Here is a 26,897-nt window from a genome sequence, read left to right as displayed (position 1 = left end):
CTTCATTGAAGAAAATGGGGAAAAAAAACCTCCTCCATCTAAAAGTTGAACTTGAAGCTTTTTATTGTACAATTTACATAACTGTAAATTACAATTTATTGTCCATTTACATAAAAGGCATTGTAATACAAATATATTTTAAGGTAGATATACTGAGTTTCCTTCACTATCTTCTAACAAAGACTTGTAATCCGGGGGTCAAAGATTAGGAGTAAATATTAATAAATTTACTGTTAACATGTAATAAAGTACATTATTTTTTATATAAGATTTCTAAAGAAAGTTCTTTACAAAAAACACACACACATATGTCTGTAAAATCCATAGAACATGGGGTTTAAGAAGATTTCCATCTCAGCAGGGAGAACACCATATGGATAACATAAGTCAGTGTGACTGCATATGCAAAAACCTAGAAGAGAAGAGAAGAGGATTTAGCTTGGCAGTCACAGTTATGTGCTCTGGCAGTCATTTTCTAATTTTCTCCTTGCTTTTCCTGACCTTTTTGCAGAACAGCAGCCTTGCAGTGCATCATTTTTTCTTCCCTTTGCTATTAATCTTCTGTCCCAGCATAAAAACATTTTCTGTTTAGCCCCTTCTCTCTTTTTACTTTAGTACAATCAGCTTTTGGGATCATAGGCACATTAATTGTATACTGATTTTATATACACATACATGATCACAGCATAACTATCAGCCGATCCACCGCAATTGGATGGTATTACTATTGCAGAGTATTAACAATAGCTTCTAACTATGAGGATCTGCTCTTCTAATGTCTGTGTAAGTTGTACATATATCCACTGTATCCATGTTGCTTTGCAGATGTACTCTAAGATTGTAATACTAAATATTATTAACATTTAAAGTTTAAGAGCACTTCTACACTACCAGACTCTCCATCTCCCAATATCTCTGATTCCAGGTTAAAATGTTCCCCAAATTTATCGAGACTATTTGAATACCTTCCACAATCATATGCTAGGCTCAAGGACACATTGGTGTGTTTGGGAGTTCATAGAGGATCAATAGCTAATTAATCAGTGCTTGTCTTTCTGGCTGATCTTCTACTCACAGACTTGCTTTTGTAAGAATAAAATTAAAGGAGACCCAGAGGATAAACTGCCTGGAAATCTTAGAGAAGGTCTAACTTTAATAATTAACTCATAATATAATTAGCTGTATCGCAATAGCTAACCACTGGTCACAAAGCTATATCATCACCAGGGGTCTTATGTCTGACACAGGGCTGGCAAGTCCCTAAATCTATTGCAGCATCCAATAATCTGAAAAGCAGAACTAAGTAGGCATGACTATCTCACTGAAATGAATAGAACTTTGTTTAGTTTTAGCTGGCCACACTTTGGGGATTTTATGAGATTTGCCACAGGGCAAATGTTTATACTATATTAATGAAATAAATGTGAATAATTGTTTACTCGGCTGAGTATCTTACAAAGAAACTTTAGAATCTGTATTAATTGGGGGTCTCACTGGTATAATTTAGATGAGGAATTTCAGGTTATACAAGAGTGGACTCTCTAAACATGTTCAATTGAATGAGTATGTTAGAGGTGCCACAATCTCTACATAAGCAGAATTTATCATCAAGGCCAAAGTGGTGGTTCCTGAAAGTAACATGAGTTAATCAGCATCAAAGAGCTGAGACAAAGGCAATGCACAGCAATAAAGATCTGTCTTCAACCCCCACACACCTAGTCACGACCCTTCACCTCAATGTTAATTCCTCACAGGAAACTGATTCTGATTCTTATTTATTTATTAACGAAAAAGGTAAGAAGTCATATCTATTATTACTGTAATAAGTTATGTTCAGCCTCATGTGTTCCTCTATATAACATTCTAAGATTTAGAAACTGCAATTCCTAACATATGTAATATATATGATACAGGCTTAAGCTTTCTTCCCGTATTTGGGTAGACCGGGTGCCTCAGAAAAAAACACTTGTTATAGATCTCCTCCCCGAGTCTCCTCCCTCCCTGACACAGCTGGCAAAGTGAGGAGAGCCTGTGGCCTAGAGGTTAATACAGCTGCCTAATGTGCAAGCAACCCAGGTTCAAATCTCAGAAGGGTATGGCTAGCTGATGAGAGCCAAAAAGCTTGAAATAGCTGTATCAGTCTCCCTTTAACTCTTTGTTGACAATTCAAATTTATATATTTTATATATATGTGCTAAATTTTTGGATTGCTAACAAAGAGTTAAAGGGGGACTTTAACTCTTCGTTAGCAATCCAAAAATTTAGCACACAAAATGATGTCACAGTAGCAACTGCTGCCTGTGGATGGCCCTAGATTGGGCTGATACAGGCAAAAGATTTGTGTATCAAAAAACACTCAAGACATGTGTGTGTGTGTGTGTGTGTGTGTGTGTGTGTTTGTGTGTTTGTGTAAATATTTTTTTTGGATTGCTAACAAAGAATTAGAGGGAGACTGATATGGCCATTTCAAACTCATTTGTTCTCATCAGTCAGCCATACCCTTCTGAGATTCAAACCTGGGCCGATTGCATATTAGCAGTTGTTTAACCTCTAGGCCACAGGTTCTTTTTCGCTTTGTTAGCTGAGAGGCAAGGGAGATATGTGTTAAGTATTTGTTGAGTATTTTAGAATATCTTGCAAGACCCAAATACAGGCCAAATCTTATTTCCTGTATCAGCCTAAGGCCATCAACAAGCTGTAGTCACAACTGTGACAACTTATTATTTGTGTAATTTTTTGGGGGGATTGCTAACAAAGAATTAGAGGGAGACTGATATGGCCATTTCAAACTCATTTGTTCTCATCAGTCAGCCATACCCTTCTGAGATTCGAACCTGGGCCGATTGCACATTAGGCAGTTGTTTAAACTCTAGGCCACAGGCTCTTTCTCACTTTGTTAGCTGAGAGGCAAGGGAGATATTTGTTAAGTATTTGTTAAGTGTTTTAGAATACCTTGCAAAGGCCTTAGGTTAGCCTTAGTTTAGGCTGATACAGGCAATAAGATTTGGCCCATATCTGGGCCTTGCAAGGTATTCTAAAATACTTAATGAAGGGAAAAGAAAATCAGACCCGGGTCGATAGAGTTGTCCTGAACCAGCCAGGCAGCCTCATCTCCGAAAAAGAACCCCCTGATCACTGCCCGCTGAACTTTTATTCACCTCCAACGTTACAAAAAACCTCATCAGTCTCATACGAAATAGGGTACATAGAAATAATAAGGATTACTCAGGTGCCTATGAGATCACACAAAAACAAGGTACCATAAGATGTATGTGAAGGCTTTATCATAGCGTTTCCCAAACCTCCCACATGCCAGCCTTCCCATAAGCCAGGAGAGTGTGCTCTCACTGAAACCAACAGAGAGGCCCATTAGGGGGGTCTGGAAAGGCTGAAGGGTGAGAAACCAAATTCTTGAGAGACCAAATTCTGGCCGTTCCCACAACTTAACAAATACTTAACACAAATCTCCCTTGCCTCTCAGCTAACAAAGCGAGAAACTGGCAAGATGTTACTTTAAGACAATAATTGTCTCTGACATTTTTATATTTTAATAATAAAATAAGAAATTGCTACAAAATTAATCCAAAAAAATTGTACCCTAAAAAAAATCCAGTTCATCTTAATTTGTAAATTAAACCCAGTTCTCTTTCAGTTTCCCAGTGCATCTGGAAAGTAGCAGATTGAAGAAGACTGGCCTAATTAATGAAATTTCAATTCTAGTTGAAGGTTATATACTCACCACAGCTGCTATATCTATTTGGTATTCCTTGAAAAAAAGCTGACTCTTAATTCTTATTGTAATGTAGGCTTGTAAAACTGCTGCACTCAAATAGAAAAGTGATGCAATTACCTGGTAGAAAGCATCCTGGGGGGAAAAGACACCAGAAAAACAAGTCTTAAGAACTCTGCAAATTTTGCTATTTATAGGACAGCCACCAACATTCCCCTGTCACCCTTGTGCCACTATAAGCACCTAATATGAGCAGATAGCTCAGTTTGCATTCCTTTTCAACAATGACCATTTATAAAATGCTGTAACATCTGTAATTACTTTTCCTATTTGTGCCAAGCATGGCACATCAATACCCCAGCCTCCTTTTGCTTATGCAATGTTCTCAAGTTGTTGCCTTCTGTTCATCTATAAGCCATACTGAATCAGCTTGAACTCAACTTAAGAGGAGACTGGACAGCCATTTGTCCAAAACGGATAAGGTTTCCTGCCTGAGCAGGGGGTTGGACTAGATGACCTCCAAGGTCCCTTCCACCACCACCACCACCACCATCATCATCATCATCATCATCATCATCATCATTATTATCTCAGAAAAATGCTAAGAAGAATGCTGTGGCTGAATAATTCACTATGCAAATGGTGACAATAGAAGAAATTTGTTTTCTGAGCTGCTATCTGAATTATTTCATTGATGGACTGCTGGCACAAGGTTGGTTTTAGTATGTAGTGGTACAAGTGGCCAAAGCATGGTGAGCTTGATTATGAGGACTTCAAGAGTTAAATCCTATACAAGTTAAAAATGAAAAATGTAGTAACAAAACTTATTGAATGATGATTTTAAAAATTATAACATTATTGAGTTTTGCTGCCTGTACATTGAAGAAAATTCATGACTTATCTTGCTGTCATTGTATTTTTCAGTGGGTGAAGGAAGGCAAAAGAGGATCAGTTATGCTTGATTTAATACTAACCAACAGGGAATATTTGCTTGAGGAAGTGGAAGTAGCAGAAAGAACAGGAAAAGCTACCAACCGTCTGACGTTGGAATTCTTGATTTTGACCGAAATGAAATGTGTCTCTTGGTCTTTAGAAAAAGAAACCCTGAGCAACAATGAGTAGGATTTCATGGCAGGAAAAATTAATGAAAAAGAAGTTCCAGATGGATAGGAATGCCTAAAAAAGAAATACTAAAAGCATAATAGCAATCAAACAATTCCACTGGGTGAGGGGAAAAATAGAAGACAAATAAAAGAAGCAAATATGGCAAATATTCCAGCTCTATTCTATTCTATTCTATTCTATTCTATTCTATTCTATTCTATTCTATTCTATTCTATTCTATTCTATTCTATTCTAAAATCAATTTCTTCACAGTGATATTTGAGAATATATTGAAATAGTACTTGATTACAAATTATGCAGATCAATAGTATGATGTGGCTGCAAACAAATGAAAATCTGGTCTACATCAATAGAAATACAGATTCTAAATCACGAACAGTAGAATCTGCATTGATTAGACTCCATCCTGAGTTTTGGTTTGCACACAAAATTTTAGGAAGGTTTCAGAAAAACTGAAGGGCTAGAATAAAAGAGGATCATGATTAATGGTCAGCTTAATCAAAATGTCATGCTAGAATGATTGATCCATTTGCAGACATAACTAATGAATGAAGTCATTCCAGAATGAGCAGGAAGACCTTTTCCGTCCCAAATCATTGGATCAAACATGGGCATAGAATGACTAGGAGGACATAAGAGTTGCAGAGATGAGTAGTTCAACCATTAATTCTGAGGTATGGAGGCATTGTAGAAGACTAGAATCTGAAGATAATATTCCAGAGATCAATGAAAACGGTGTGTCACAACATCTCATTTCCAAACTGGGAATAAACTGTAATGATGTCCAGATTTGGACTTACTGAAAATTGTACAGAGGCTATCATATTGTTCTGATATGTATTGTAAGTAGAGAGAAGAAAAAGGGCTAGTTTGATTCAGTTCATTAATATAGCTTTTTACTCAATGTTCTCTCTAGCCAAGAACCACAATAGCTAACATCTTCCCACAGACCTACATCTCAATAACAACAAAGATTACTGGTTATCATTTCTTAATTATGCACCTAAGGAAAAATTGCTTTATATTGTCTGTTATTTTAATTATTCTTAACTAGGAAGAAAATTCAGGGTTATAAATCTAAGTTTTCCTTAGGTGTATAATTTGGGACTGAAAATTTGTTAAATAAATAATAGTAAGTATGGTAATTTATCATTTGATGGTATGAATCTTGCATATGATACATGAATGAAAACTGATGAAGGGAATGGAACTTATAAAGGTGAATGATCTGGACACATCCACAAGCTCCAATGTTAGGATTTCTGGAACATTCTGATAAGGAAACAAAAATGACTACACTGACATCATTTGAAGCCATTTGCTTCAATACTTTGAGGATGCATCTTCCTTTTGTATAGCTCACCAATTTATCTGCATCATGTGAGTTAAACTCAGGAGTGAAGAAGATGCATTGTTGTAAGATCTGGCAATATGGAAAGAGGTAAGAGTTAACATACGCAGTATTAGTCTCTTTGAAGTGACTTACCAAAGCAACCCAAGAACTTTTTCCACCGTGAGCTCCACATAAATATAAGAGGAAAAGAAGTGTAGAAATTACAAAGCAAAACACTGAGACAAACATCACCCAGCCTTGACCCATTTGTTCAGCAACTTTGGTAGAAGCCACAAGAATCCAGACCAGGCCACCAAAGACCTACAAGAAAGTATAAAAATAGTTTATCAGTAATAAATTAACATGGCTAGATTTTCACAGTGTGCTAAACCAGAGGTCCCCAACCTTTTTGGCACCAGGGACTGGTGTCAGGGAGAAAGGTTGTTCCATGGACCAGAGGGAGTGTGGTTTTGAATACTGCTTGCATCCTGAGGATGGAGCTTTGCTTGTTTGTGCAGCCTGCTTTCTGGCATGCTGCAAACTGGTGCCAGTCCACGGACTGGGAGTTGGTGACCCCTATGCTAGACTATGTTAAAATAGACTGGGTAGCTTGTGGTTAAACAAGTTGTAGAAATCCAGACATGTTGCCTTTACAAGTCTTAAACAGATTTAGAAAAATGGCATTAATTTTTTAAAAATTCGTTTATCTCCATACATCCTCCAAGAGTACTGTGGTGTACAAGATTTCCACCATCCTGCTTTATCCTTATAATCAAACACTGAGAGTGTCTACCTCAATGTCACTCTTTTGAATGGAGTGAAAATTTTGTCTTTCTGATTTAGGTTTATATCAATCCCAACGCCATACTTATAGTACTGACCGGAATGTGCCTTGAAATTTACAAAACGAGACAGTTTTCTGTGTTTCTGATTAAGATGGTGTCTTTGGGAAAGAATAACAGAATAACAAACTTTGAAGGGATCTTGGAGGTCTTCTAATCCAAGCCACCTTTCAACCTGATGTTCATCTGAGAATCTGATGAATTCCCCTTCTATCCCCTTGTCTAAATCATTGATGAAGATATTGAAGAATACTGGGCCTAAGACAAAGACTTGGAATACCTCTCTGCATATTTCCCTTCATTTAGATGTAGTTACATTGAGGGCTACACATTGAGTGCAATTGGTCAGCCAATTACAAATCCATCTGGTGGTGATGCTGTCTAACCCACGTTTTCTACCTTATCAAGTAGGAGGTTGTGGTCTACTTTATCAATGTCTATACACCAATGCACAAAGTATGAACAGCAAACAGGGTGAACTAGAAATTCAGGTTAATGAGGGCAGATATGATATTGTTGCCATTACAGAAACATGGTGGGATGAAACCCACAAATGGAACATGCAGCTAGAGGGATTTAAATTATTTAAAAGAAACAGACCAAATAAAAGAGGAGGTGGAGTTGCTCTCTATATAAGAAATAACTACATCTCTACAGAAATAGAGCACAATAATAAAAACTGTTAAACTTGAATGTATTTGGGTCAATATAAAAGGGGGGGAATGACATTGCCATAGGTGTACGCTATAGGCCATCCAGCCAAACAGAGGAAATAGATGAACTTTTTGCTAGTCAGCTAACTAAAGTATGTAGGAAGCACATCACAATAGTCAGTGCTTTTTTTGTAAAAGAAAAAGGTGCCAGAACTCACACATGTCATACAACCCGCCTTGCCTACCCCACAATGTTCTATCCAAAAAAGGTGCCAGAACTCCGTACTGAGCGTTCTATGACAAAAAAAGCCCTGACAATAGTAATGGGGGACTTTAACTACCCTGATATCAACTGGGAGACAAACTCCGCACCAAGTGGAAGATCAAACAGATTCCTGACAAAACCTAGCAGACAACTTTGTCACCCAAAAAGTAGAGAAGGGAACTAGGGGATTAGCCATTTTGGATCTAATTTTTACTAACAGAGATGAAATGATAGAAGGTGTTGAAGCCACAGGAACCTTGGGAGGAACATTATTGAAGCACAAGCAATAGAACACAGTCAAACTAGTGTCTTGGACTTTAAGAAAGCTAATTTCAATAAACTTAGAGAGGGCTTAGGAAGAATTCCATGGATGAGAATCCTCAAGGGGAAAACAACTCAAGAAGCTTGGGAAATTTTGAAAAGTGAGATAATAAAAGCCGAGTCTAACACAATACCAACGAAGAGGAAAAATAACAGCTCTCAAAAGAAACTAGCATGGCTGCATAAAGAACTCTCTGACAAATTGAAAGATAAAAAGGACAGGTATAGAAAGTGGGAAGAAGGGCACATAATTAAGTCAGAATATCAGCAAATACCCAAGCCTGCAAAGATGAAGTCAGGAAAGCTAAGGCTCAAAATGAACTAAGGCTTGTGACCAAAGTCAACAATAACAAAAAAAGCTTCTTTCAACATGTTAAAAACAAGAAAAAAGTGAAGGAAATGATTGGTCCATTACTGGATGAAAGTGGCAAGAAGGCGACAAGCAACAGGGAGAAAGCATAACTATTTAACTTGTTTTTTGCATCTGTCTTTACACAAAGGGAAAAAACAGACCAACCTATCAAAAATAGTGCCATAAAAAACAGAATAGAAACACAAGTTAAGATAGGCAAGAAAATGGTAAGTGAGCACCTGTCCAGCCTAGTTGAGTTCAAATCACCAGGACCAGATGGATTACACCCCAAGGTTCTCAAGGAACTGGCAGATGTGATCTCAGAACCACTGAACTATATTTTTCAAAGATCCTGGAGCACTGGGGAACTACCAGAGGACTGGAAGAGAGCTGATGTAGTTCCCATCTTCAAAAAAGGGAAAAAATAGATCCAGGAAACTACAGACCTATCAGCCTGACCTCAATACCTGGGAAGAGTCTGGAAAAGATAATCAAACAATGAATCAGTGAGCACCTAGAGGCAAACAAAGTGATTACTAAAAGCCAACATAGGTTTGTCAAAAACAGGTCATGCCAGACAAATCTTATTGCATTCTTTGACCAAGTGACAAAATTAGTGGATCCCAGGAATGCTGTGGATATAATTTACTTGGACTTCAGTAGGGCATTTGATAAAGTAGACCACAACCTACTACTTGATAAGATAGAAAAATATGGGTTAAACAGCATCACCACCAGATGGATTCGTAGCTGGCTGACAGGCCGTACTCAGCGTGTGGTCCTCAAAGGAACCATATCTACATGGAGGGAAGTGTGTAGTGGGGTGCCCCAGGGATCTGTTCTGGGCCCAGTGTTCTTCAACATCTTCATCAACAATTTGGACGAGGGGATAAATGGGGAACTCATCAAATTTGCAGATGACACCAAGCTGGCAGGAATAGCCAGGGCTTTTTTTCTCATAGAACGCTCAGAACGGAGTTCCGGCACCTTTTTCGGATGGAACCTTGTAGGGTAGGCAAGGCGGGTTGTATGACATGTGTGAGTCCCGGCACCTTTTTCTTTAACAAAAAAAGCACTGGGAATAGCCAACACTCCAGAAGACAGGCTTAAGATACAGGAGGATCTGGACAGACTTGAACACTGTACGCTATCTAACAAAATGAAATTCAATGGTGCAAAAAGTAAGGTTCTACATTTAGGCAAGAAAAACCAAATATACATGTATAGTATAGGGGGTAGCTTGCTCAATAGTAGTAACTGTGAGAGGGATCTTGGAGTCCTAGTGGACAATCACTTAAATATGAGCCAGCAGTGTTCTGTAGCTGCCAAAAAAGCCAACACAGGGCTAGGCTGCATTAACAGAGGAATAGAATCAAGATCTCGTGAAGTATTAATACCACTTTACAATGCCTGGTCCAAGAATGCAATAAGATTTGTTTTTGACAAAGCCATGTTGGCTTTTGGTTATGACTTCGTATGCCTCTAGGTTTTTGCTGATTTGTTGTTTGATTATCTTTTCCAGAATCTTCCCAGGTATTGAGGTCAGGCTGATAGGTCTGTAATTTCCTGGATCCATTTTTTTTCCTTTTTTGAAGATGGGAACTACATTAGCTCTTTTCCAGTCCTCTGGTAGTTCCCCAGTGCTCCAGGATCTTTGAAAGATATAGTTCAGTGGTTCTGAGATCACATCTGCCAGTTCCTTGAGAACCTTGGGGTGTAAACCATCTGGTCCTGGTGATTTGAACTCGTCTAGGGTGAAAAGTTGCTCACTTACCATTTTCTTGCCTATTTTAACTTGTTTCTAATGTTTTTTACATTACTGTTTTTGATAGGTTGAACTGTTTTTTTCTCTTTTTGTAAAGACGGATGCAAAAAACAAGTTAAATAGTTCTCCTTCTCCCTGTTGCTTGTCGCCTTCTTGCCACTTTCATCCACTAATGGACCAATCATTTCCTTGACTTTTTTTGGTTTTTTTACATGTTGAAAGAAGCTTTTTTGTTATTTTTCACACATCTTAGTTCATTTGAAGCTTAGCTTTCCTGACTTCATCTTTGCAGATTCGGGCTATTTGCTGCTATTCTGCCTTAATTATATGCTCCTCTTTCCATTTTTTATACTTGTCCTTTTTATCTTTCAGTTTATCAGAGATGTACTTTCAGTTTAAGATCTCAAACCAAGTCACATGACATGAAAAACTGTAGCTTGATAGCACATTTCCCATGATCACAAATGATGACAAAGAATCTAACTGAAATCCCATAAAGGCAAGCTAAGTACTGGGAGATGTCACTTAAGTGTAATAGATTTGTCATCTAACACTTTGCTTACAGATTTAGGGTTTCAGAAGTTATAAAGCCTCTTCCAGTGAGAAATGGGACAGGATTTTTTCTCCCCCAGCCTGAATGGGCTTCAAGTCATGAGAATAACAAGGGCTATAGGCCAGGTTTGTTACTGGATTCAGGGCTCTGGTGTCCTCAAAATCAGTGGGAGAAGTGAACCAGTAAAACTGTCAAGATCCAGAAAGTATAAACAGAAGTATTGACAATGTTTTATTTCAATATTGCTTTGCTCAGTTGTGCCCTTTTATCTTTGCTTACAATTTCTGTCTCTCCATCTCTTTGCCTATGTGCCTGCAGCAAAGTAACAAATGCAAGCTTTCGTAGGATGATGCAGGCCTCCTATAACATGGTATAGCTATCTTATTCTCCCACTATTTTCTTTGCACTATTTATTTCAAAAGCACTTGCCCTGATAAGCCTGGTTAAAAGGGGAAACTGGGGTTATTTATTTAAAGGCTTGGCCTAGAGAAGGAATTTCCTGTTCCATTCCATTCATATTCCAGGTGAAAGGATGAAGCACCTTCTCTTCAAAAACAGATTGTGGGAATTTAATTACCTGCCTGAGTGGGTCACTTTCACTTGGAAACAGCTACAACCAGATCCCCTGGAACTTAAAGGAGAATGGAGTATAAATAGGGCAGGTATGTACCCTCTGTTTCCCATCAGGCACCTTGCTACAACTTACTACTGATAGAGTTAACAAGTTATCACATTTGCATGTTGTTTACATTTTTCTTTCATAACAAAGATCCTTGCACAAGGGGCCTAACTATCGGTTTTAATTGAATCACAAATGTGAGCTGGGTGACTATATAAATTTATTAAAGAAATGCAATTAATTGTTACACAGTAATTCTGCATTGGCTGCAAAAGCAGACATAGGCTTTATTCAAAAACTATCACCCTACTCTAGTTATAAATAATCTTCTTTCCAACCTTCAGTGTAACTATAACAGTCAGCTATACTCCAACCCTTTCCAAGAAAGGAAGAGCTTTGGGTTCAAGGATTCTCAAAACACCTTGCATTTTTGTCATGGGCAGATACACAATATTTCATAGTTTATAAACACTCCCTTTCAAGTAGCTACATTACCACTGCATCAATCTTTCCTTACCCAATTCATTGACTGTGTTTAATGCCTACAAGGTCTTCTACTTTGCATTAGTGTTTGTCAGATAGCAAACAACAGAGAAGCAGCCAGTGACAGACAATTCTAGGATAGGAAAATAGGCTGCATGTACTTAGCTATCAAATGCTTTATCTGAATCTGCTTGGTTGAGCTTTGACAACCATGATTTAGGAGTTTTAAGATGTTTTGAGAACCCAGACAACTGCGATTCAGTAAATACTTTTAAACAAATCATAGTTTCAAATGATGTGTCAATTGGTCAATACTTTATCAGCTCCCCATTTGGGACAGCTTTCTTATTCCTTGATTTCCCAACCTTGAAAACATTTTCATTTGCCCTTCTCAGTTAGTTTGGTTGCTCAGTTAGTAGTATGGGTTTTTTCAAATCTTCTTGCTTGCAAACATGGATAGAAATTCCTCTTAAAGTACAAGCACTTGGCTGAAACTCTTCCTTCTAGCGGCCACTGTGACAAACAGCAGTGCTGAATCCAACAAGGGTTCTTGTTTTTACCAGTTAGAACCAAAACTCTACAGTTGGAAGCAGAGTCAAGGGGCTAATTAGATGCTATATCTTCTTACACCTTCCCTAGGTTTACTGCTTAATTTACTGTGCAGTTGTCTGGTAAATTGCTCCATTGAGATGGCTGAAATTTGATTTGGGGAGGATTTGTATCAGAGTGCAGGAATTTATCACCCAAGGATTTTGTGAAGACAAAACAGGGAGAGAAAATTCCTCTTAAACTTTCTCATCTTGAATTGCTCAGAGTAAGGGCCCTAAATATACAATATTGCTATTTTCCTGGCCTGTGATTTCTCTTCTGCTTCAGTTGGGCCAAATCTAAGCAACTTAAAAAGTCATACAAAACAAAAAAAACAACATACTATAAACCTCCATCATACACAAATTTTCCCTAAAAATTGTACCACCTCTTACTCTGAAAACAATACTTCAGCATTATCAAAATAATTATTTTCTATACTATATAATAAACAAAAATAGTACATGGGAACTTTGAAAAGATTGCTCTCTAGTAAAATGCAGTGTTGTTTCTGACGTCTCTTCTAGCTAATAGAGAAAATAATGCCTTCCAATTGTAATTTAAATAATCCCTGTAGAAATTTACCCATAATCTGGATTTCCCTGGGCAACATATATGGGACAAGAAGTTGTGACTGAAGACACACACTTTGTCTGTAGTCTGTGTCATGGCTCTTTTCATTTCAGCCATCATAAGTAGATTAATTTGAATGGGGATGATCCAGGACAATGCATGGATGATTTACCATAGCTTCTTGGAGGAAATCAATAAGAATAGGCAATAGGTCAGCAATTGTGCAGTAGGTGAGAAATCGTGATCACTGTACCCCCCCAATACATCTAAAAGGCAACAGCTTTAGAAAAGGCTGCAGTGTGTGCTCACATTCCAAACCCCACTTCTCCCCTAGGAAGAAATCTTCTCTGTTTCAGGAGTTCAGCTTGTTTGTGGAAAAACAGAAAATAGCGAGGCCCGAGGGAGGCCAGGCCAAGTAGCCCCAGATAATGCAGGCTTTAAGTTTTTGTTGCTAGGTGGAAATATTTGTTTTAAAACACCACAATAACAATATATTATTAGCACTGCTAACATGTACTGTTTAGTTTCCTTGTACTAAATTATAATCACCAAGTCTTGAGTTTTCTGATCCATTCTTTGAAGGACATCTTTATGGACTCTGCCACAAAAGAGCTTTCTATTGCTTTAGAAGCAACTCTGGAACTGGATGTTCTTATGATATGAGATAGAGATGATAGATGATAGATAGATAGATAGATAGATAGATAGATAGATAGATAGATAGATAGATAGATAGATAGATAGATAGATAGACAGACAGACAGACAGACAGACAGACAGATGAAAGGAAAAAAATGATAGCTGGATAGATTGATTGATGAGAGAGAGTGAGATCATTTTTGGTATGGCTCAACTATAACTCATCTACAAGCGAAGCAGGGGTGTTTCCTTTTTCACAACATAGTAGAGTTGATGAGTGGCCTGTTTTCCCAGGGGTGCGCTCTTGCCTCACCCCACACCCCAAATTCAAGGCAGCCACAATTCTCCCCATCTGCTTCCCCACAAGCCTATTTGTATGGTCTGCAAAAAATATTTCATCCCACTCTCACCAGCGGGAAAACTTGTTACAGCTATTGAGAGAAAGCCCACTTCTCCGATTCAAGTTCCTGGATGCAGCTAAGAAAATAGGCTTGCTAGCTTTGCATCTATAATGTATGTGAGTGACATACAGGATAACAACTACAGGAGGCGCTGTGCTGGACAGCTCCGGTAAGGAGCCGTGTTCGGCGGGAAAACCTCACAAGCCCATTGGTTGACAGCCTGGCGGGAAACCCAGGTTTGAATCCATTGGCTGAACGCTAGCCAATGGACAGGTACAAAAGGACTAAAAATAACCTCCTTTTCCCAGTTCGCTTTGTTCCAGTCTGCCGTTCCAATAAAGACCAATTGTAACCTCCACGTGTGTTTGTGTTACTGCTTCAAACATAATAGCATCTGTTTCTTTTACTAACTGCTCAGGCTTTCTGGTGAACAGAAACAAATGTATGCATGTGCTGAAAGCCAGGGTGGCACACAGTTTTTTATTTTGTTTCCTGTAAGGGTGGTAGGGTAAGAAGATTTTGTAAATCCAACTGCAGCAGTTCAGGAGACAAACATTTTTAACTCCCTGTAAACCGCCCTGAGTCCTCAGGGAAAGGGCGGTATATAAATGCAATAAAATAAATAAAATAAATAAATTTATTATATGCTATCCTGATACCTGTGCTCTACCAATGAGCAGCCGCAGGGGCTCAAAATGGATCTCTGCATGTTCTCGGCAATTAGAGATCAGTGGAAGTGAAGATTATTGTTTTGAATTGTTAGAGAAGGAATGGAAGGGGAAAATCGTTGACAGTGCCCTGTAACTGTGGGTAGAGTTATTTGCAGAAGTACAGCAAATGTTTCCACTGCCCACGTTCCAATCATTATTTCACTCATTCCACTTCTCCAGATGACAAGAAGTTCTTGGAGCAAAGATCCAAGAAAGGATGGTGAAAGATTACCAAGTTCTTACTGGTATTTTGTAATATTTGCATCTATTTGCAAATATACAGGTTGAACGTTAAAAGATGAACAACTTAAATATTTTAACAGTCAAGAGCACCAGGAGACTTCAGCAATTTCAAATCTGCCACACTAAGATGTCTATGAGTCCAAATTTGTCTTTTCTTTCTTTGCTTATACTTAAGCTGCTGGTTATGCAATTGCCCTGCTTGGTTTGCAGAAAACAATGTCTTCTTATTCGTAAATTTGTGTTGCTTCCTACTCCTGATGCACATAAAAACAAAAGGCAATGCTTCAGTTGTACAGTTGCAGCTGCAACTTTGCCCTCTTCTGCCCTGCAGACACATCTGGTGAAGGGGCAATTCTAGGAGTACAAATTAGGACAAGGAAAGTCCAAACATGCAGAGCCAATTTATCATTATTTTGCTTCTCACCAATGAAGCCAAACCATTCCTTTTCCACTGAACACAGCATTATAGCTAAATGTTCTTACTGAAAATGCATAAACTGTATGTAATATCCAAAGCTTTAGCTTTAGCATATATGGTGAAAAAAAACATAATCATTGAGCACCTTAATTTAGCCAGTAGTTGGGTTTGCAGGACATGCATATTCATACCTAACTGAACTCAAGCCAATTTTCTTTGTCTATACAACAGGATGACCCATCAGTTCACCACGGGGGCCTGAATTTCCACAGCACACTAGCCTAAAGTCACTGGCTTCTGGTTCAGTATATCATGAAAACACAACCAGCATGATGGAGGTTCTACACCGTGAATCTAAATTTCAGAAAGTAGGTGAGCACTATAGTACTTGGGAATGAGGAGAGACACACTCAGCAGTTTTTTTTGTTTTTTTAATCCCATTTATATCCCGCCCTTCTCCGAAGACTCAGGGCGGCTTACAATTTAAGCATAAACCAATGTGCTTAGCAATAGCCTTCATTCTATGTATATGCCTGCTTATTAGGGCTTTCGGCCCCCGCCAAGCGGCATTATTACAAAGTCAGCTTATTGCCCCCAACAATCTGGGTCCTCATTTGCTAGTAATGAAAACTGGGACATTACAGAATGATAGGAATGTTTCAATAAGGGCTCTCCCTTTCTCTGAACAATGTCAAAGAGCATGGCTGCCGTGCTTACAGAATAGGCCAAAGGCATTTTTTTTCTTCCATCTGACCTTAAATGGCATCTACAGTCCTCCTTTTTTTTACAGATGACCCCCCCCCCCCATTATGGCCTGGACTTGGAACCTACCCCAGGACTTAACTGCAACCAGACTCTACTGTTAGGCAAGAAGTACTGTAGATCTGACCTCATGCACAAACTGGATTCCTCTGCCACGTCCTACAATTTGCAATGTGGTGGGACAAGAATAACTGCTGCTGAATACAAGATTGGCTTTCTGAGATACAGTAAAAAAGATTGTTTTAAAATATGTGTTGCAAGGTGTGTCACCAGATTGTACAATTCCTTTTGACCACCCCCTGCTCACTGCTTAACAGCAGTTTACTAGTTTCCCTTAGATAGCGGTAGAAACTGTTTAGACATACAGTTTACCCCAATTTGCATCTGTTAATTCACTGAGTTATTATAACACTATCTCCTGAACATTGGGGGAGAGTAGATTCAGGGCAGAATTTTATAACTTAAGGCAAGCAAGAGATTTCCAGCTTGAACACTGCAGTCACTTGCAGGAATGAAAACTGAATGCAAGTTGACATTTAAATATTTTCTACCCCCACTTTTCCCCAAGTCATCTTGTTGCCCACTTTTTTCCCAGCTAACTTGAAGCTCAGAAAAAAATGTATCCTAGATTCCCTTCTTCCACTAGCATCTCTCCTCATGTCTCATAACTTTATCCATGGCCAAGTTGAAGTGCTAGCCCTCCATCCTTGAGTTAGTAAAAAAAAAAAATTGAAATGTTCTGTTCCTCATTGCTGATCCATATCCTATTTCAAGTCACTGGAGTTACCTAACTTCCTTCCAAGATAATGGGTGACAAACTGCTAACACAGCAGCCCCAAACCTTTTGGGCACCAGGGACCAGTTCTGTGGAGAGAGGTTCCTCCATGGACTGGAGAGGGCATGGTCTCATGCGCTGCCTGCATCCTGTAGATGGGGCTTCACTTGTTTGTGCAGCTGAGTTTCTGGCATGCACTAGTGCTGGTCCACAGATTGGGGGTTTGGGACCCCTGTCCTAACAGATTTTTATAAAACTTGTGGCTGTCTTTTTATTCTGCCATGATAATCTGTTTTACTAACAATAGAACAATATTTTAACTGTTTCATTGACATGTGCTGGGAATGTCCTATTGGACAATCACTTAGATATAAGCCAGCAGTGTGCTTCAGCTGCCAAAAAAGCCAACACAGTGCTAGGCTGCATTAACAGAGGGATAGAATCAAGATCACATGAAATGTTAATACCACTTTACAATGCCTTGGTAAGGCCACACTTGGAATACTGCACCCAGTTTTGGTCACCACAATGTAAAAAAGATGTTGAGACTCTAGAAAGAGTACAGAGAAGAGCAAAAAAGATGATTAGAAGTCTGGAGGCTAAAATATATAAGGAATGGTTGCTGGAATTGGGTATGTCTAGTTTAATGAAGAAAAGGGACGCGGTGGCTCAGTGGGTTAGGACGCTGAGCTTGTTGATCAGAAGGTTGGCAGTTTGGCGGGTCGAATCCCGAGTGCCGTGTAACAGAGTGAGCGCCTGTTACTCGTCCCAGCTTCTGCCAACCTAGCAGTTCGAAAGCACGTCAAAATGCAAGTAGAAAAATAGGGACCACTCCAGTGGGAAGGTAACAGCGTTCCGTGCGCCTTTGGCATCCAGTCATGCCGGCCACATGACCACAAAGACATCCTCGGACAAGCGCTGGCTCTTTGGCTTTGAAACGGAGACAAGCACCGCCCCTAGAGTCGGAAACGACTAGCACGCACGTGCGGGGGAACCTTTACCTTTACCTTAGTTTAATGAAGAGAAGGGCAAGGGGTGACATGATAGCAGTGTTCCAATATCTCAGGGGCTGCCACAAAGAAGAGGGAGTCAACCTATTCTCCAAAGTGCCTGAAGGCAGGACAAGAAGCAACAGATGGAAACTAATCAGGAGAGAAGCAACCTAGAACTAAGGAGAAACTTCCTGACAGTTAGAACAATTAACCAGTGGAACAACCTTCCTCCAAAAGTGGTGAATCTCCAACACTGGAAGTTTTTAAGAAGAGACTGGACACCCATTTGTCTGAAATGGTATAGGGTTTCCTGCCTGAGCAGGGTGTTGGACTAGATGACCTTCAAGGTCCCTTCCAACTTTTACTGTTGTTGTTGCTGTTGTTGTTGTTGTTGTTGTTGTTGTTGTTGTTGTTGTTATTATTATTATTATTATTATTATTATTATTATTATTATTATTGAAGGCAAGACTGCATGGACAATCAGAAAAATACGTTAATAGGGCATGTTTATGCTGTAGTTAGTTATAAGTGGGGAAAGGCCATTAATGAACTCTTGAGAGTCTTAAGAAGCCCGGCTGGTGCATCAAATTCAATCAATATCCTTTTTTAACTATGGTTAACCAGACACCTTTGAGACATCTGTAGGCTGAGAACTAGTATGCAAAAGTTGAGCAACACTATCACACTTTGCAGTAGCAAATTCTAATGTCTTAACTATTCATTTGTTAAAAATAGAGGGACACAGTTTAGAGACCATGGACTATACTTGACCTTGGGTTAACAAGCTGAATGTTACATTCCAAAAAGTTGTTATAAATAGGATAAAAAGTTAATGGACTTAGTCAAAATCCAACTTTGATATGATGTAAAGTTTAATATGATTACATAGTATTACTTAAATACAATAAGATTATAACATATTTAATAATTTACTCCTTATTTCACATTAAAGATTACAATTTGGACACATTTCTTTGGAGGGATTAGAGACCATACCCAAACTTTTGGTTGCTTTGGTACTTCAGAGTGCATATAAATACTCTGTTATATGTTGTTTTGTAAATTCTTTTCTTCCTTGAGCTATTTATAATCATTCATTCAATGTCCCATTCTGGCCAGTCATCTCCAGCTCGGAAGCCTTCATGTGTTTGTCTGTCTGTCTGTCTGTCTCTCTCCCTCATCTCTCTCTCTCTCTCTCTCTTTCTCTCTATCTCTATCTCTATCTCTATCTCTATCTATATCTATATCTATATCTATATCTATATCTATATCTATATCTATATCTATATCTATATCTATATCTATATCTATATCTATATCTATCTATCTATCTATCTATCTATCTATCTATCTATCTATCTATCTATCTCCATATCCATATCCATATCCATATCCATATCTATTTATACTGTATATACACATATATAATATATATATGCCCCAATATGCATCACTTTACATTTTTCATACATGTAATCTTCAACTTACAACAGTTCATTTGGTGATTGTTCAAAGTTACATCATTGAAAAAAGTGACTTATGACCATTTTCCACACTTACAACTGTTGCAACGTCACCATGGTCATGTGATCAAAATTCAGATGCTTGATAATTGATTCATACTTATGACAGTATGAGTGTCCTGGGGTCCTGTGATTACCTTTTGCGATCTTCTGACAAGCAAAGTAAATGGGTAAGCCAGATTCACTTAACAAACATGTTATTAACTTAACAACTGCAGTGATTTATTTAACAACTATGGCCAAAAAAGGTCATAAAATGGGCCAAACTTCAACAAAGAGGTTGAAGCAGTGGTGGAGCAGTGGGCTAATGCCTCCTTAAGTAACACCAGCTGCCTGCAATTATTGCAGTTTCGCATCCCACCAGGCTCAAGGTTGACTCAGCCTTCCATCCTTCCGAGATAGGTAAAATGAGGACCCAGATTGTTGGGGGCAATAACCTGACTTTGTAATAATGCCGCTTGGGGTATGTGTGAAAGCCCTAATAAGCAGGCATATACATAGAATGAAGGCTACTGCTAAACTTGTAAGCCGCCCTGAGTCTTCGGAGAAGGGCGGGATATAAATGGGATTAAAATAAAAAAAAATAAAAAAATGTCTCACTTATCAACAGAAATTTTGGGCTCAACTGAGGTCTCATAAGTTGAGGATTACCAATACTGAATTATATTTGCCATTTTATTACCATCCTCCCATTCTGGAGAGAGACTGCTAAAACCCATCACTGTCCCCTTTTAACCTTCTAAAAATTTATTAGCATTAACAAATCAGCTATCACCCTTACCTTCATCTTATAATATAAAACAGCACCAAGACTATCCACATAGACTTTCTTGCCTGACCAAAGTTTAATCAATCTACATCTTGATCAGGCAGAACCATGAAATAGTGGTGGTGAATACAGAAAAATAGCAAAATGATTAAGACCAATCCTATCCTATGTTTCTTTGCCTATATATTGTAAGAATACAGGATTTTTGGCATGATCAAACCTTCTGGAAAACAAAGATCTCTTTTAGAACAGGTTTTCTGAAGAAAAGGGACTTCAGATCACGTATCCTTCATGTCCACAATGGTATATTGCATTGCAACCTATTCTTCCTTTACTAAGTACACTGACACTATAATTCTATAGTTCCTAACCAGCATGAGTCATTGGATATTCTGGATGGGAATTCAGGGAGCTATTGTCTCAACACATCTGGAGGACAGCAAGTTTGGAAGGTCTATATTCATTAGATACATAAAAGTGAAGAGATATAACTTACTTTACCCTAATGTCATATTCCACTCTGTGAATACTATGAAGTATATTAAATGTCCCAAATTCAAAGAGGGGTTAGTCAATATATTTGAGTGGTCAAGTGAATTTTAAAAGAAATGGCAGATGCATGAGGAGAAGGAGGAGGAGAGAGGAGTTTGCAGTTTAGTAGACTAGGCTTTGTTGATGCACAGTGTAGGAGCATACCTCTACATTCTTGTTAGCTGTACTACAAATTCTTCCAATAAAGTTTGATCTTTTTTTTAAGACAGCCTGCATCAGTCTATAGCACACTATCTGGTTTAACAGGTTTCTGTCAGCTGCTCCACACAAAAATGAAATGGGCCATTAATTCTTCTTCCTCTTTCCTTCTTCCCAGCACTGGAGCCATAAGTCTGCCCCCCCCCACTGGTCTTGCACCACCCTCTTCTTTATCTTTGCTCACTATCAGGTTCTCTGCTATTGTATCAGGAGGGTGGGAAGCAAATTTTAAACAACCGAACTATGTACCCATTCTCTAATCTTTCACTGAGTAGGCACCACCTCTATAAGTCTTACTATTTGCTATTTCCCCATGGCTGCAGTTTATTATCAGTTTAATGGTGAAAATAAAACTGGGTGTGCTGGGATCTTGGGCTTTTGCAACAAGTACACAGTGTGGCCACAGCTTTCCTGCTACCCTTAAGCTTTTGGGGTAGGTATATTTGCCCAAACACATCAATTGCTGGGGGGAAATAATGTCAGAGTGCATTGCTTTTATGCACAGCAGCTTCTAAACTTCTGTGTTTTTTATTCTTGCCCTGTACACCGCCCTGAGTCCTTCGGGAGAAGGGCGGTATAGAAATATTAATAAATTAAAATTAAATTAAACTACACTCTGGCAACATACTCATTACTTATTTCAAAGTGATAGCACTCCCATTAAGAAGCATCCCATAATGATTCCCATTGGGAATAATAAACTATAAGAAGTCCGGAAAAGTTCTTCATAGTGGCCAAGCAAGGAAGCCTTTAGGTATGAAACCAAGGTGAAAGCACCATCCTACTTCGTCCCTTAGTACCTGATATTAAGAAATATGGTACTTCTCCTGCTGGAGGCAGTGTGTCTCATTATCACTAGCAGAGACAGAATACTTCTATTTTACAATCCCCATTTGAGTCCTGTAACATTGCATCATGTTCCATTTTTAACTGTTTCTGTCCTTCCTTTCTCCGTTATCTTCGGCTGCAAATGCAGAAACTCCAATGAAATACATTTCTGCAACCCAGTGCTTACTCTCTGTTAACTTTTCCATTGTTTGATTCATTTATTTTTTTTTAAAAAAAATCTTGTCTTGAGAGAGAGAGAGACAGAAATACACAAAGGGTAGATACTTCTGATAAAATGTGTTAAAGTTGGCCTGTAAAAACCTGAGTCATAATCAGGTAGGTGTTAAAGTCCCACATCAATTTGTTTCGAGGAATGGTAAAAGATTCCTCCACACATTCTGCTTGCTTTAACTGAAAGACATCATTAACCTTCTGTTGAGGGCATGAATGCTATTCTCCTCCCAGGTGACCCACCGTGAGGGCAATTTCCATCCATAAATTCTTGCTCTGTTACAAAAACAGTGTTTTTTAACTTCTGCCAGCACTAGCCATTCCAAGTGGCCAGGTTTCAATGAATTGTCCCCAAATAAACTGGCCTCTCTTACTGGCCACCTGAGCCCGCCACAGGCTCACCCCCAGCTCTGGCCCGTGGCCACTTGTTTTCAGAGCTGCTCATCTCTGGTCAGGGTTGTCTTATTGTACCAAAGATCTCCGTTATCTCTCTTGCCAATTTAAGCAAGGCGAGGAATATGGGCAGAGAAGGAAGGAAATCCGGGTGTTTTGGTTTTCCCAGCCCCACGGAGATTCTCTTCCTTCTACAAAGTGCAGAAGGAGAATGCAGGTTTTCTGCTGTCAATTTTTTTTTATCTTTGTGGCATTGGAGAACTGGTACCAAAGAAGGAATTCCCTATTCTCATTCTCCCCTCAACACACACACACACACACACACACACACACACACACACACACAACAGAGAGAGAGAGAGAGAGAGAGACAGACAGACAGACAGACAGATGGACGGACGGACAGACAGACAGACAGACAGACACCTCTGATGCAGACAGAATCTCTGACCAGGCAGAATAAAGGTTGGAAATGCAGCTATGGCTTCTTTAAGGCAGCAAAGTATTTTTGTTACTTTCCTTCACTTCCAAGGAGATTATTATGCTGTTTTGTGGAAGAAGTTAGTTTATTTTATCAGAAATACTCACAAGGTAGAGCTAAATAAGCACTCTTTGGAATATGGAGGATAATTCCCATTTAAACTAAAATAACAGAGTCCCAGGGTACCACAAGAGGCTGTGATTTTAAAAAAACTATAATTTTTGAATTTTGCACATTATACTAGTGCTCTTTTTTTTTACACACTACAACTTGACTGCTGCTTCTTTACATACTCCAATTTAGCCATATTGCTACTGTTGTAAATGTTGAAAAAGAGGTTTGTGTAGGTTAGAAATATAGAGTGTTTTTCAATAATCCAGGCCACGGTTGTCCCAAAGGTGTTTTTCAAAAGGCAACTGGACTTCCTTGAGTTTGTTTTTTTCCTTGAAGATGCTTTGCTTCTCATCCAAGAACTGAACAAACTTCTTGGATGAGAAGCAAAATGTCTTCAAGGAAAAAAAATCAAGAAAGTCCAGTTGCCTTTTGAAAAGCATCTTTGGGACAGTGCAGGTTAGAAGTAACTTATATTCTGTCATTTTCACATTTTTTGGCTGTTTTTGTGAAATGGGTTCCCTGAGGTCTGAAAATTATAGGGTAAAAAAGGTTCAGAAAGGCTGCCTTAGACAGACAAGAAACATGCAGACAGCATTATGGAAAAATAAAATAGCAGGTAATATGTCGTCATTAGTCTGCTGTGCTATCCAAAGACTGAGAAGGACTTAAATCTGGATTCAAATTGAAAAAATGTCTTGCTTCTCAATAACTTTTGGGGTTGGAAAGGAGAGTGATCTTGCTACATTCATCAGATGTTCAAAAGATGATCAACTCCATCTTATAGATTCAATTTTCCCCATCATACGATCTTCTATAGGTTGGGACCACAGATGCCATAACTTGCTACACAAACACCCCTCAATTAATCCTGTTAGCTCTAATCTCAACACATCTGGAAAGAAACAGGAGATGATAACAGTGAGCTGTGGTTGATCTGGTATAGATTGATATTCACATATTTTAATACTTCAGTTGGCATTATTGTGTGAAAATGGATATAACTTTGTTGCTTCTGTATTCACAGTGTTAATCGTCTGCTCAGAAGTCTCTTGTTTACTTACATAGCCACAATACTTTATAGGCAAATCCAAAGTCTTCCACTTGCTTTTTTCCCTTTTAAATCCTTTTAAAAGGCTATTAAAACAGTTTTATAAGTTGCCCAGATTACTGTTGATTTGTTTTTGCCTCTATAAACCTGTCATGAACTTTACTTTCATTTCCAGATTTCTCACACATCACAGTAATTTTTTAAACTGCAATCTCACATCTGTTGCATGAAATGTTTCTTATATGTAACAATAATTTAAAAAAAACAATATTTTTTTTAATAAAAAAAGGAAAAAATGAAAAAAACAAATAAAACTGACTATTTCAGCATAAGACGCGTTGTGATTTGAGCAGCTTGAATTCCTCCCTCCTCCCACCAAAACCAGGCATGCAGTACAAGCTATATGAGACCTCTCCAACTGCCCCCTTATTATTATTCTTGACCAAAAACTGGATTTGATGTAAGCATATTCACAGGTTGCTAGATTTCAAACTCCCAAGGACTTAGACCCCATCAAAATATTTTAATTTTACAAGGTTGACTTGGCTTTTAAGCTAGGAATTGATAGAAATCTTATAAGCATGGCACAGCTATATTGATTCACACTGGACAATGCCTCTTCACGAATTTACAAAGTTGACTGGTGAAAGCTTTGAAGATTTTAAATGCCAAAAAGTGTTGAAAGATCAAACCTCTGATGCCATAGGAATAACTTAAAGTTCTAGATCAGACATGTCAAACACAAGGCCCGGGGGCCGGATCTGGCCCGTGAAGTGGCCCGCGAAGCCATCCTGGAAACAGTGAGGGAACAGCCCCCACTGTCTTGGCCCTGGCCCAGAGACCCTCCTTCTGCCAGAGACCCTCAGATCTGTCCCACTCCTGCCCAGGTCCCCATAGGCACCCTTGATGCAAACGATGTAGAGCTGGCCACGCCCACCCAGTAGGCCATATGCACTCTAGCCACACCCACCCAGTAGGCCACACCCACCCTGGCCATACCCACCCAGCCCCCTGAGGGCAACCGCAATGCTGATGTGGCCCTCAATGAAATTGAGTTTGACACCCCTGTTCTAGATTGTACACAGCAAAAAAAAATAAAAAAGAATATAAAGTTGGATTATTTGACTAAGAATAAACTATTTGTTTGATGTTTCTGGTAATGCCTAAAGGACTTTTCACTGAAATAAAATTCAAAAGCTGCTGATTTGTGGGATGTGAATAGAGAAAACTTAGGCTATGGGGAGAAGAGGTTTTTTTTATCTGTTACTTTAAATAAGGGTGAAAAGTTAGTATATCTGCTTATGCTGAGTGTCATGAAAGTTGGAAGCCATTTCTTTATTATTGTTTTTGTTGCCTTTTTCTTTTCTCTTATATTTTTGTCTTTTTTCATTTTTTTCTGCAGTTTCTGCACTTTTATTTTTCTTTTTTCTTCTAGTTAAATTTGTTTGGTTTTTCTATGTTTATTAAAAACTTAAATAAAATTATTAACAAAAACAAACTAGGGAGAAGAGGAGAGGAGAGAAGAGGAAGTAAACTTACGGTAATCTAAAGAAGTTGTAAATAGATTTATTTCTTGTCAAAAATGGCATAGTAATTTTGATTAACAAGTAAAGAAACCATAATTATCAATATTCTGTTCAGTAAATTGTCATGCTATCTGTGAGTTAGAAAGAGTAATTCAGATTATAAATTCAACCCACTGTTTGGTATAGGAATCCAAATTAAAGCACCCCTAAAATATAGCTGCCACTATCAATCCAGTGTCAATGTTTGCAGCATTGACACTAACGACTATTTTGAGAAGATTAGAAAAGCCCGAAGTGAAACCTCATATGTAAAACTAATTGGATAATGTGATTTATGACGTGTAGATAAGGGCAGGGATTGTGTGTGTGTGTGTGTGTGTGTGTGTGTGTGTGTTACGATGGGTTTCGGGGGAGGAGATCCATGAGTGCAGATGTTTCGTTTCATTATTAAGACTTTTTAGATAAACAATGCTTGCATTTTGTTTGAACTGTCTCATTTATCGGAACCATGACATCCTGCTGAAATCTGCAGAGGATATGTCTCCTTTAGATAGTTTCAGGAAAAGGGAGCCTATCACTCCAAAGTAAATTATTTTATTGTTAGGTTGTTTTTAATCAAAAAATTTTTTAAAGCAGAATATGTTCTCCTACAACTTAAATTTATTTATATGTTTTATATAGTCATGTGGTGGCTCAGTGGGTTAGGACGCTGAGCTTGTTGATCAGAAGGTCGGCAGTTTGGCAGGTTGAATCCCGAGTGCTGCGTAACAGAGTGAGCGCCTGCTACTTGTCCCAGCTTCTGCCAACCTAGCAGTTTGAAAGCACGTAAAAATGCAAGTAGAAAAATAGGGACCACTAAGGTGGGAAGGTAACAGCATTCTCTGCACCTTTGGCATCTAGTCATGCCAGCCACATGACCACAGAGACGTCCTCGGACAAGCGCTGGCTCTTCGGCTTTGAAATGGAGATGAGCACCGGCCCCTAGAGTTGGAAACGACTAGCACACATGTGCGGGGGAACCTTTACCTTTTTACCTTTATATAGTCACCCATCTCATACAAATGATCTGCACAACTTACATGCATTAAAAA

General features: G+C 38.7%; 1 protein-coding gene across 1 annotated transcript in view; it reads right to left on the bottom strand.

Annotated features, from left to right (window-relative positions):
* Positions 1-331: 331 nt before the first annotated feature.
* The window catches only part of MAL (mal, T cell differentiation protein (MAL blood group)), a gene marked incomplete at its 5' end in the record, with an annotated part of 34,287 nt that continues 7,721 nt past the window's right edge, over positions 332-26,897 (bottom strand). The window contains 3 exons of the mRNA XM_083369102.1: positions 332-412; positions 3,740-3,865; positions 6,342-6,509. Coding sequence (XP_083225228.1) covers positions 338-412; positions 3,740-3,865; positions 6,342-6,509 — 369 coding nt within the window. The 3' untranslated portion in view covers positions 332-337. The remainder of the gene's footprint in view (positions 413-3,739; positions 3,866-6,341; positions 6,510-26,897) is intronic.

This window comes from Vipera ursinii (genome assembly GCF_947247035.1).
Source record: "Vipera ursinii genome assembly, chromosome: 1".
In the NCBI taxonomy this organism is placed as follows: Eukaryota; Metazoa; Chordata; class Lepidosauria; order Squamata; family Viperidae; genus Vipera; species Vipera ursinii.
Note: the sequence above shows the minus strand (reverse complement) of the source record. Positions and strands in the feature narration are given on the sequence as shown.